We start from the raw sequence: 12,821 nt of genomic DNA, 5'->3' as shown, positions 1-12,821 counted from the left end.
AATCTAGCAGCAGGTAGAGGCAACAGGTATAATTGGTGGGGGAAGACATTGCCTTCCCAAACCGCCAGCCTTGCCATACACAGACTCGGGGCAGAGTATTGCTGCCCCCGAGCACCTGCTCTCCCCATGCTCTGGGGCAAGGGAGGCTGGGACTGTGTGCTGCCCCACCTCCCCCTGGTCCTCTGGACATAGCAGAGATACCTTGGCTCTGTGGAGGTGGGGCCTAGGCAGAAAGGGCTAGGGTGAGATGGGGCAGGGCCGCAGGCTTGCCTCCTTCAATCCTATCTTCACCTACCATCCAGGCAGCAAGTATTCTAGTACTGTGCACGTTCTGTCTGCCTCAGAGATCCACCATGCCAGGCCTGTTTATTCAAGCCTTGTGTAGCACTCCAGGGTTTGATCACCAATGCATAGATAAATTGAATAAGAAGTTAAACCCAAACCAGAGGACTAGATCTGAAACTCTCTTTCCTCCTCCACCACCCCCCCCCCCCCACACGTCTGGAGTTACTTTGCCTCTCTTTACCTTCTTCTCCACCATGAAAATGTAAAACTCCAACTGTTCGCAGCCCTGAATTTTGGGAAGTTCATGATGTAGCATGTGGCTACCACTAATGTTTACAGAACTACTTTTTGAATTATAACCATGTGTTACCAAATTTGAGGAGTTAGTGAGATAGTGGTAGAGAAATCCTAGAGGACCTGAGCTCCTGTTTTGGCCAAAGAACGATGACGCAACTAATTTTCAGCTGTTTTCTTTTGGAATTTGGAATTTAACATACTCTTTTGCTCAGTGATTGAGTCTCTCTCAGTTTAAGAGAATACTTTAAAAAAGTGCATTCATCCTTATAGATGTGATGCACATATTTTATCAGGTCTATCTGTCTGAATGCTGTGAGACTCTAATTTTGTATTTCTTGTGTCCCCAAAACTCCTACTAAAATCAATGGGAAATTCTGGATGAGTAGCTAATGCAGGATTAGACCCTGTATGATGCTAGTGATGTAGCTAACCTGAAGTGACTGACTCAATTTGACACACCCACAGGGTGATATGCAGTCTGTGTTGCATGGCTGAGTAAATGATATGATTCTACTGGGAGCGTTTTTCAGCCCAGGTTGCAGTGAGCTCTAACAGTATCTAATCTGAATATGAACTGTGTCAAGAAACACAAAACATTGCAATATTTACTGTAAAAGACATTTCAAGGCTCAGTTCACGTGTGTGTGTCTGTGTGTCTGTGTTTAGAAGATTCATGGAAGAGGGACAGAAAATATTAATTAAAAACTTAGTCAAGCAAAGCTCCCCCTTCGGTTTCTGTGATGGTTGCGGGCAAGGATGGAGTGAAAAATTATAAGGCTTCAGGACAGCCTTGGTTGGCCTATGGAGTGTATTAAAATATAACGTGACAATGGTGAAGCCTTGCCGAATGAATCACAGTCTTCTATCACTGAACAGGGAACTGTTATTAAAAATAAAGGTATCAGTGCTCCCTTTAAAACTAGTCTGTGTCTCAGCTACAGTGTAGTGCTTCAGCCTAAAATCAACCCGACTGCCTTCCAGCTATGGATTTAAAGGAACAGTGCTCACCCGTCTTGAGATTGTTCTCATCTTGGCTTTCCCTGTTCTCCTATACTTCTTTTCCCAGGCCCTGTAGGATCCAAGTCTCCCTCATTCCTCCCTCCCAGCCCCCATACATCTCTATTTAGAGTTTCCGGTCATTCCCTGGAGCACTGCTTCAGAAGAGTGTCAGACAGTTTGAAGCTGCTTGGTATCATTACAGAACGTTGAATGTGGGCAATGTAGCCTTTCCCTATGGGGCAGGCAGTCGGCAAAGGGGATGACAGATTGTAGGACATTAGCTATTCCCCTATAAGCTAAAAGCTTTGCAAGGACCTTTTGAAAACCCACTGCCCTACTATATGCAGCCAAAGATGATAGTGCAGCTCTTTAGAGCAGCTGCCTCTTAGGAAAGGGGGTGAAGAAACAAAGAGCGGGTATTCATGCTGAGATTAGCAGTCCGAACAGACTCACAGTGTCTGCACTCCTCCTTGGTGAGCCATGGTCAGGTTTGGTCTAGGAAGAGCAATTCCACTCCAGAGAAGCCTGCGTTGATGTTACCAGTCACTGCCAGCTGGTATCAATGGCTGTCATTGTGAGCCACCAAACAGATGCCTCTTCAGTATTTAAGAGCCAAACAGAAGATGGAAAAGCCAAAGTGAAAGGAATATTTTTTTAAAAAAGAGATGAGGAACATTGGCTGTGATGCGCACACACAGTTCAGTGATCTTTAGTTCTCAAGGGAGTCTGCAAAGGGGGAGTTAGCCTATAGCAATATGCTGGATGATTTTCCTTTGTGTGTAAAATACTAATTATAGTGGAATAGGCCATGCTGCGTGAAAGCATGGCACTACTTTTGTGTTCAGTGGGCTAGAGAATTGCAGCTTGTTCTGCAGAAGGAACACAGCGTTGACTGTCCCTGCGTGTGCTGTACCACAGATTTCCAACAGCACGGATACTCTGTATGGTAATTCTCACATTTGTTCGCCAGAGGGACAGGGTGAAGGAAAGGGAGGAGGAGTGGGGGGCAGGGAGGAGGAGGCTGTGCACTCCTGGGAAGCATGCAGCAAGCAAGGTAGCTGAAAATAATTAAGCTCTGATTTGCTGATGAAGCTGTTTAGAATCCCTGGCTGAGAAGTATCACAGGTAGGGACTGAGGAGCCACATGCTGAGAGCATCCTCCCGCCAAGATCATTTGGATTGGTTAAGACTGCTGGGTCACCGAGGCCACCAAGGCTCAGGAAGTGCTGCTCCCTGTCCCATCCCCCCCTTCTCCTTAATCCGTGTGTGTGTGTGTGTGTCTGTGTGGAGGATAAATGCTAAAGCGAGAGTGAATGGATGGTGGATTCCACACACGTCGGGCAGCCTAGGATACTTGCTTTTTCGTCTTCTGCCGGCTACAAGGAGGGCTCCGTTCCAGACATGAGTGGGGAGAAACCTAAAAAAAAAGCTTTCTATCTAGTGAGGATGAAGCCACTGAAGGAACCGGCTACCAACAACAATAATGTGTCTTTTGTGATACACTGTCACATAGGCAAGGAGATCAAACATATATGCAGCAACTGCAGTCGCGGGGAGGAAGCCCGTGACGGTGAGTGCTGCGATTTTGTGTGTGTGAGAGAGACAGACAGAAAAGTATGTTTGCTTGCAGGGTATGTGTGCACTGCTGTCAGATGCTTGCTGCTTAGCTTGCTACTTAATGGACTGCAGGAAAATAGAACAGGGGGCACAGAATGAATGTATTGAGCAAGTATTCAGCATAGTGACCAGAGAGAAGCTAGGAGGACCATTATCTTAATAACCTCTTGGTGACAGCTAATGGGGGAAACTCTTTAGTTGCCATAGATATTAGTGCATATATTGCTTGGTTACACCATCACTGCTATGAATATATATTAGACCGGTGTTTCTGCCTTGGTACATCAACTTTTTCTTCAGAGTGCAGCAGTAGAGTTTGCCTGACTTTAATTATCGGTATTTGGAAGAGTGTGTTACATGGATTCAATCTTGTGTGATATTTCGCCATGCTGTCAGCATCAAATCACTGGGGGGTGTTTGTGGTTATATTGGAAATAACAGTGTCCTTTGGCAGACAACTGCTAGCACATCTTCCCCCACTCCTTTTTTGGGTCTGAGCAGAACTTCAAAAGGTATTCCAGGAGAGTGACAGTAAAATCACAGGTGTTTGTGCTGGTGAGTATGTGTGTTTCATGTGCTGTTAAAGCAAGGTACAAAGAGAGCGATGAGAAATTGTTTGGATATTGCTAGAGTCAGCAATTAAGAGGAGGAACTAAAAGAGGTTATAAAACCATCCATGCAGAACCATCCTCACAGATGGAACCCCATGTCCTTGTTTGATATGAGTTTGTTTTGTTGTGTTGCTTTATATTTTATTTTGGATTTGAAGGTTCTTGATCTTGAGTTGGAGCTAGTTAAAACTGATACAGTAGGCAGAGCTCATTTTCTGAAGGTCACGGAAAGGTTTTTGATTGTAACTGTGACTATGAAAATATAATAAGTCTCTGGGCTGTTCGCTGTTTGAGGTGCTTGCCACTTTATTTCACAGCTTTTGATATTGAGACTGTTTCTGGAATACACAACAGCCTACTTCGTTTGCTCTCAGCGGAGGAGCAAAATACTATTTGGGAACTGTTAGTCCTTTGTCAGCCACAGGTTTGCAGCTTAATGAAGTAACTGTGATTTTGCTAATGTCTCTTTTCTAGCAGGACTCCAATTTTGTAATTATAGTTATTTTTGATTGAATTGCAAGTGAGGCTGAATGGAATGTCTTTCAGTGGAGAATATGGAGATAACCTTGGAATCCTGAAAATACACATTGGGTTAAACTCCCTTATTGGTTACAGTGGTGCAACAATGGAGAGAAGAAATCAGGCAATGCTATATACATTTTTAAAAGTGCTTTTTTTCTCCTCACCTATGTATTGCTGGTGACAGCAAGCCCCATAGATATTAAATTGAGAGGTTTACCAAGCTGTTGCAAGTACTTTACAATATTGGCATGATTCTTTTATCCCTAAAAACAGACTAAGCCACTTATTAAAATATGCATTGCCAGTTTAATTGACTTGATCTCTAAATGGATTGCACCACATCCTTTTTCAGTGTCCACGGGCTTTCATGTATGAATGCAAGCATGTTAAGAAAAGATTATAGCAGCTCTTTCTTTTAACAAACGTGTTTGCTTATGTGTGTAACCTTGGTTGCACATACCCTTTAGCAGATTTTCAGATGCACAGTACTGTAATCTAGTTTCCTTTTTATGTTAATCTGTCCCATTTCTGATTTTCAGTGGGATGTAGACTGATAGTAATAGTCCACTTGTTATCAGATAAGCCAGTAATCCCAAAAATACACAGCGCAAGAAAGAAAGGCTTCTAGGTCTTTAGGTCATCTAAAAATTCTGATTTTTATCTCCTGGTACAATTATATATTATTTAATTCTTCTTTTATTTATGTAGTCTTTGACTATATCATTTAAAATTTATTAGTTTGATTTACAGCAATTAACTTGTTTCTTGCTACAGGTGCTGCCCTCAGTTTCTTGTGGAATGCTAGGAAGTAATTAAATTGTGTTTAATGCAGAAGTGAGAAGTCAGTGAAGGAACTTGAGCACATGGATGGTCTGGTCAGACCCACGAGAGAGGAATTCATTTGGACAAACTGATGAAGTGGAAAGAAAGCAGTTCAAAGAGTTGAAGTAATTAAGGTTGAAGGTGAAGAGAGATTTTAGCAGTAGCATGGAGAGTAGAGGATGTAGTGTGAGAATTAAAGAGATCTGAAAAAGAGAGGAACGTAAAACCTTGAGGCTGCCAGTCTGGCTGATGGAGAGGATGGTGATGGAATTGGAAGGAGCACAGAACTCTTTGTGGGGAAAGAGGAATTCTGTTTTCTAGGATTTCCAGGTGTCTGGTTTTCCCCTGGACAGTCCGGAAATTGTCTTCTGTCCGGTTAAAAAAAAACCCAGAAAATACCGGATATGTGCCATGTCCGGTATTTTGGCTTTTCCGGCTGGGCATCAGACGGAAGCCTGGTGGGGATGGAGGGAGTGGCTGAGGAAGCGGGGCCATGATCACATTTTGGTACTGGGAGCCCTCCGCTGGTCGATTGCGTGTCATTGCGTCTGACGTAGGAGTGACGCGTTGGGGAGGAGGAGGAGCCCCATCCTGAGTTCCCCGGGGCTGCCCCCAGCCCTGCCATTGAATTGCCCTGGGGTCTACCTCTCTGCTTCAGATAGCAGGCAGCTGCTTTGCAGAGCAGGCTCTGTTGCCTCCCCTGTTGTTCCCAGCTTGGTGGCCCTTGGTAGTAGCCACACAGGACCTGACCCCCGCACTGAACAGTGTAATAAGGCTGTGGGGAGTGAAGCTGGGCTGGACTCAGGCACTTTGTAACCCAGGCTCCCTTCTGTGGGCAAGGAGCACTGGTACGAGCCAAGCTATGCAGAGCTCTTCTTCAGGTCTGAGAGCAGGGCTTGGTTTAGTGTTGCACCAGCAGCTCTTCAGCAAAGGTGCTAGGGTGCAGTGTAGAAAGTATTTTTAGTGTCATGGATAATCTATGGACCAATGAACGGAATAGTTTGAGTGCTGAGTCAGTAAAAAGTGAAATTTGTGGGGGAGGGTTAAATATACCTTTTACTTGTCTGGAAGCCAAAGATGAGTTTTTGAAAAATAAAAAAATTATAAAAGCCACACAATTTAATGTAAAATATATGATGTAGACTGTTGAGATTGTTGTTAAAGTTCCCATTGGGTGGTAAGCATGGTGTTAGGTTTTTTTGCTCAACAAATTTTTAGCACATGTGTTTGGTATTTTTTTAAACCATCTGGTATCCCTAGTTTTCTCCTTCTGAAGTGTCAGTTGGCATCTGGACATCCAGGGTGGAATATCATAGAGGCAGCCAGAAATGCCAGACTGAACGGTCAGGAAGAGGTCATGGAGGGATAAGTCATTATCTTAAAGGTGAGAACTGAACCCAAGAGAGAGGATGAAGTCACCTAGGTACAGGAAAGATGAAAGGAGTGGGGAGAGAACCCTGAAGAATGCATGAGGGAGCTGAAAAAGAGTGGGAGGCAGGAGAACCAGGAAAGAAGAGTCTCTCAAAAGTGCCAGGAACAGGGCAGAGGTGGAGAGATGGTATTCTGAATATGGCAGAAAGATCAAAGAGAATGAGAATATGCCCAGTGTTTAAACAGAAGGACACTAGGTAAGAGAAGATTCCCAGAGGGGCGGAGAAGGTGTGGAATTGGTTACAGCAGATCCAAGTGCTCTGGCAGTGCAAGGTGATAAGCATGTCCTGGGACATGCTGATTACCTTCAAATCACATTGATTTCAGTAGCAGTTGAGAGGGATTTGGCCAGACTGAGTAGACTACATGCTTAAGGATCTCAGAAGCAATGAAGTGGTAATTGAAGAGGCAAATCTGTAGAAATGAGATTTTTGGTTGGTTTTCATTTGCGCAAAAAAGTGTGTTCTCACTACAGATGAACTAAAGCACAGTAAAATCCTAATGAAGATTTTTGTTTTCACACATGTTAGCAATAAATAAGAAGTAAACTCCCGGGCTCCCTCAAGAGGTATATCTACATTGCAGTCCCAGGGTGCAATTTGCAGCTTAAGCAGACATACTATCTTTCAAACCTATCACAGGGACCACCACAGTGTATCGCCCCAGAATTCTGGGTGGTTATTCACACTAACTCACACTGGCGTGCATGCTACCCTGCTTCACTGCTTTGGGGACTTCAGCTAGCTTATACTAAAGCTAGATCAGGAATGTGTACTTGATTTGCAGTCACACCTGGTGGCTGCACTCTAAATATACCACAGCCTTTACCTCCACCTGCTCACATGTGAGAGAGCTCTGAACAGTCTTGTCTTTATGCGGGTCTGTGTTGGTGCTAGTTACCAAGTTAGCTAATGTGCAATGAAAACACTTCCTTTTTCCTAGTGTGGAGGCATCCTACATGAAAGAATTATGCATGGGCCTAGGTTGTGTACTTTATACATTACACTGCTCTAGGAGTTTTGCAGGGTTATACTACACCCAACGGAGTTATGGGAGCTCCCACAAGCACAGAGTACTACCAACATCTCTCTGGGTCCCTTCTGCACAGCTGGTTGATTCTTCTGGCCAGAATGTAGAGCATAGATTGGACCCCAACCCTTCATCGAGAGTACATCTAAACTACACTGTATTTTTGAAAGCGGAGCTTTCAAAAATGAAAGTAGTCTGGATGTGGGTTTTTTTGGGGGGGAAAAACCCTTTTTCGAAAAAACCATGTAAACCTCATTTTTTAAGGAAGAGTGCATTTTTTCGAAAAACATTTTTTTTCCCAAAAAAACTTCATCCAGTCAGAGCTTTCAAAAGTGAGATCGGAAAAAGATATGCAAATTCCTGTGGAATTTGCATACCCTCTTTCAAAAATGTAGTGTAGTGTAGACATAGCCTGAGTGTCTTGCATACCAGGGAGTAACAACGAGAGCTGTCCTTGTGCTGATGGGAGCACAGGGATTGCTCTTGGGCCTGGCTCCGGTATAGGGGCAAAGGATCAGGCAGGAATTTGAGTGACATAACACATAGGTATCTTTGTGGTACCTATTTCAGGACTGCAAATTCAAAGGGTTGCCGTAGCAAGCTGAATTGACATTTTCCTTAAACATTGGAAACTGTTGGTACTTGGTACTTTTTAAAATAATGTTTTGTGTTCGTGACATTTTGATGACCCCGTCACATTCTCTTTAGATACTTTTGATGCAGAGATGTACTGTAAAGACTGTTAGGGGAAAGACCCATCAGTCTGCCATCACCTTCCAGTTTCAGGGTCTTTTAAGGAGCAGCCAACTGGCCTGCTCCAATCTTACTCCTCTGTGGACTTCGCTCTGTTCTAAGCTGTGACTTTACGTGACCTCCTGCTCTCCCGTGCTGAGGATCAAATTGGAAAATATCGTTATTTAAGCCTGTGAAAGAGAGAGGCCCGGGCAACACTGAATGTAATTACAACTTCGGTGGTGGTCCAAAAAGCAAACAAAATGTTAGGAAGTATAAAGAATGGGATACAGATAATGCTGAAATCATTGAAATATCAGTCTATAACTCAGGGGTGGAGAAATTTTGGGGTTCAGGGGCCACTGACTCTCATAAAAATCAGTAGGGGCCACACACAAAAAACCCTCACTGACATGGTGCCTGACTGAGAAGCAGAAAGGCACTCCTCACATTCCCCTTACACACCAGAGCCTAGGGGGGCTCAGGCTAGTAGATTTTTGTATGCTCCAGCCCCATGGTGCGGCAGTGGGGGGGGGAAGGCCTGGAGCACCAGCACAGGATCCCCAGTGCGGGGAGAGCCAGGATCCTCAGGGGCTGATCCAGGCAAGCCGAGGATCACATCCAGCCACCGGACCTGAGGTTCTCCACCCCTGCTATAACTCATTAGTTGTCATCCTCCTTGAATGCTTTGTTGAGTTCTGGTTATTCTGTCTGGGTATAGTTAATTCGAAATAGCTTATTTTGAAATAACACGTCTACACACAAAATGCATTTTGAAATAGCTTTTTGCTGTTTTGAAATAGCCCGTCCACACTAAGTGGACGCTGAATCGCATTTAAGGCCGGCCAGAACCAGGTCTGGCAGGGCATCAGGTCAGGAGTTACTTTGTGTGGCCTGTGCTTAAAGGGACCCCTCCCTGCCCCCCCGGACAATCGGTTCTCAGGTTTCTCTGCTTGCTTGCCTACCTCGATGAGGGGGACACAGCAAAGCATTTTGTCTCTGTGTGCTCTGGTTGCCCTCACTCAGGACACCACAGCACTCTGCAACATGGAGCCAGAGCTGCCCCTGGGCATTCTGGTGCTTCTCTTGGACACATTGCTGCGAGCCTGGCTGCACTTTTTGCAGGCTGCCATCCAGGAGGTCCATTGGAGGGCTATGAGTATCCAGGAGGCCCTGCGGGAGAGCTTCTACCTTGAGGAACACTAAGAGCCTCCCTGGTCTGCCCCATTGGGGTTTGTGCCTCATTCCTTCCTCACATCCTTCCACTTAACTCTCCCTAACCACCCTTCCTGATGTAAAATAAAATACACATATTTTCATGAACACAAACTCTCTTTATTTAACAAAACTAGGGTGGGGAGAATGAAACTCTGGTGAGACTGGGAAAAGGAGGTGGGAGAGGGGAAGAGAGAGGGTGAGAGAGGGGAGGGGGAAACCTGGGAGGAGGGAGCTAGAAGGGGGAAGCAAGGAGAAGAAGCGGGAAGGGAATCTCAGGGCTCAGGGTTGGGGGTCTTGATTTTCATGCGAACCTGCTCCTGGGTTCGCATGTGGCCTTTGGTGGCCAGGCTGGCAGCTATCCTGCCATAGATGACTGCATTCCTCCATCTAGTGTGGAGATCATGGATGTTGGGGGCATCCCCCCCAAACTGGAATAAGATCCATGATCTCCACCCTGGACCAGGAAGGCGCCTGCCTTCTCCGGGCCCTGGCAGGTACCCGGGAGCTGGCAGACTGCTGCCTGGGAGCGGTGGAGGGCTGGTTGCCAGTGGATTGCGGGTTCATGTGTCGGGGCCACTTGGTCAGGGGCAGTGACAGCTGGGTCTGGGCTGGCAGGCTTGGAGCTGGTACAGGCACTGTGGCCAGAGTCAAACCCTTCAAGGGCTCCGGGGATGGGGGGAGAGAGAGGATTGTTCTTGGTTGAGGCCAGATTGGCCACCAGGGCACCCTGGGAAGGCTGGAGGCCTCCTATTTCGACATAAGTGTCTACACAGCACTTATTTTGAGAGAGCAGTTTCGAAATTCGCGTTATTCCTTGTGAAATGAGGTTTACTAATTTTGAAATAAGCCCTCCGCTATTTTGATTTAATTTCGAAATAACGGAATGGCTGTGTAGACGCTAGAATAGTTATTTCGAAATAACGGCTGTCATTTTGAAATAACTGTGTTGTGTAGACATACCCTCCCAAAATAGAGCAGAGAGAGGGGGAGTTCAGAGCAATATGTCCTAACTAAATGGAAGGTTTTAGGAAGGAACTTTACCCTGGGGATATGTTATTTCATAATTATCCGCTAGAGATTATTGCACCTTCTTCCAAAGCATCTGAAGCTGGTCACTATGAGTGAGAGATACCAAATGGACTGATGGGCTGAACAATGACTGTTGGGCTTATTCTTACATATGTTTCATACCTGCATCCCCTTATTTTTATTATTTGATCCATGCTTACATCTCAGCCACACTGGTTGTGTTTATGATCAATAGTTAGTTCTTATATCTCCTTTTTGCATTTTCAAGTAGTGTACCTTTACCTATTTGCCCGTTCTTGCAGAGTTCTCTGTAGCTAGATGTTTTGCATGGCTGACTGTTTCTTATGCAAAATGCTTCAGATTTACTAATGGAACGTGATCTGTGGGAGAAGCACACCTTAAATCAGGTATTATTAGTATGTATTACTAATAATACCTTGGCACAAATCTGAGGAGCAAAACACAGAGGAGATATTGGGAAGGGAGAAAAGAGATCAGAAGAATAAATCCAATCCAGTTTGTTTCCATTTTTTTCCTCTCTCCTTTTGCCTTTTTCATTCACATTTTATTTCTTTTAACCTCATGCATTAGTTGCTTCTTTTTATTTCTTGTTCAGGCAAAATTATATGCTTTCATTTGTCTAGAATCAGAAATAGTAAAGTAAAATCATCAGGGTAGAGCTTTCATGAGTTCCTGCTTGACTGGCAAAACTTTGGAAACCCCTATAATTTTAAATGTATGGTTGGATGTTTAAAACTGTTGAGTTTGCTATTTGATCAGAGAAGGGGGCAAATATCCCGCACCACCTTAATGTTTATATAATAATATTTTACTTCTTGCAGATTCAGTGCCTTTTAATAGATGTATACCTATTCTTTGTTACATCAACATGTCTTATTTGTAGTCAGACAGCATAGAAGAATATGACTTCATGCTGTGGCCTTCTTATCCACACCACTTATTAATCAAAGCTTAATTTCAGGAGCATGGTATAATTGTACATAGTAATACCTTGCTAAGGCTCTGTTAGGTTTGCCATGAGTAATTAGATGAAGCTAAGCAAAACAAGACTTAGCTTCTTGTCTGTGAAATCTACTGGACGAGGTCTTGCAAAATTCACTGAACACCTGCTAACTGGATTAACCCACTAGGGAGATACTGATATGAAAGATGAGGGCAGAAGGCTAACAAGCAAGGGTTAAAGGCAGCACTGTAGTGTGATGTGTAAGAAGCCCAGTCTTCATGCCAGCACCAAAAGCTTGTAAATGGGAGGTGTGGCAGGTTCCCCTTGTTGGTGCCAGCTGGAACTGAGGCACCACTGACCCAGCCTGACCCACCAGCCTGGCCTCCCTCTTACACTGTGTTGCTATGACAAGCTGCCAAGCCCTCCAGGCTTCAGGAAGTGGAGATCAGTTCTGCCTAGGAAGGCTCAGCTAAAGAGCTGCCCAGTTTCTCAAGTGCTTGCACCCCTTTTAGGATAAACCCAAAATTATACTATCTTGCACTGCACAGAGAACTGTATGGCGTAATCTCATGAAATTCACCCCTTCCCTCAATGTGGAGAGAAAAACATACATCTGTCTGCCCCAAGTTATGATTTCCACACACGAGTTCTTGACGAAACAAAACCAAATTTAACTAAAACTGATTTTAAGGAGTAGCAAACCGATCAGAGCAAATCACAAAAATACATTTTAAGTTCAATATACTAAAGATATTGGATACAATTACCAAATTCTCACCCTAAACGTTGATTTAGGCAATTTGCAGAAATCCTTGATGGCAAGCTATATTTTCTTGCAGGCGCAGCTTAAAACTCCAGGTATTCCTGTCACAGCCTAGAAATCCCTCTAGCATAGGTCCAGCTTTCCCCCCACAATTCAGCCCTAGTTTCTCAGATGTTTTTAGCAGTCTTCTTGGGGAGGGGAGGAGTCAGTGAAGGAGAACCACAATGATGTCACTACCTTGCCTTCAATAGCTTTTGCATATGGCAAGAACCTTTTGTCTCCCACTTCAATTCTCGGGCTTTTAAGTGGAAAAAACACTTGTACTCTATGATGGAGTCCAATACCAGATGACTTGGTTACATGCCCTTGTAGTGTTACAGCAGCCATAACCCAGAGGCTGTTTGCAATGTCCTCAGGGAGGTTCCCACCCCTCTAGGGATGTGAAAAGGTAACCAGTTACCCGGTAAGCATCATCTTTTCCGGTGATGCTTACCGGGTAATG

At 44.5% G+C, this 12,821-nt stretch overlaps 1 protein-coding gene across 15 annotated transcripts in view; it reads left to right on the top strand.

Moving 5' to 3' along the window:
- The window catches only part of PHACTR1 (phosphatase and actin regulator 1), a 457,014-nt gene that overhangs the window by 222,349 nt on the left and 221,844 nt on the right, over positions 1-12,821 (top strand). Inside the window, exon 1 of one of the 15 annotated variants that reach the window (XM_006138767.5) lies at positions 2,592-2,706. The exons of 13 other annotated variants lie outside the window; for them this stretch is intronic. Coding sequence is in view for 1 of the 2 variants with exons in the window: in XM_006138763.5 (XP_006138825.1) it covers positions 2,899-3,151 (253 nt within the window). In the remaining variant the exon portion in view is untranslated. Of the gene's footprint in view, positions 1-2,591; positions 2,707-2,762; positions 3,152-12,821 lie in introns of those variants that run through there. One more of the 15 variants, XM_006138763.5, reaches the window with a different exon arrangement.

The sequence above is a fragment of the Pelodiscus sinensis genome, chromosome 2 (genome assembly GCF_052426305.1).
Source record: "Pelodiscus sinensis isolate ZL-2025 chromosome 2, ASM5242630v1, whole genome shotgun sequence".
Lineage (NCBI taxonomy): Eukaryota > Metazoa > Chordata > Testudines > Trionychidae > Pelodiscus > Pelodiscus sinensis.
The sequence above is the reverse complement of the archived record's forward strand: the minus strand, read 5'-3'. Positions and strand labels throughout refer to the sequence as shown.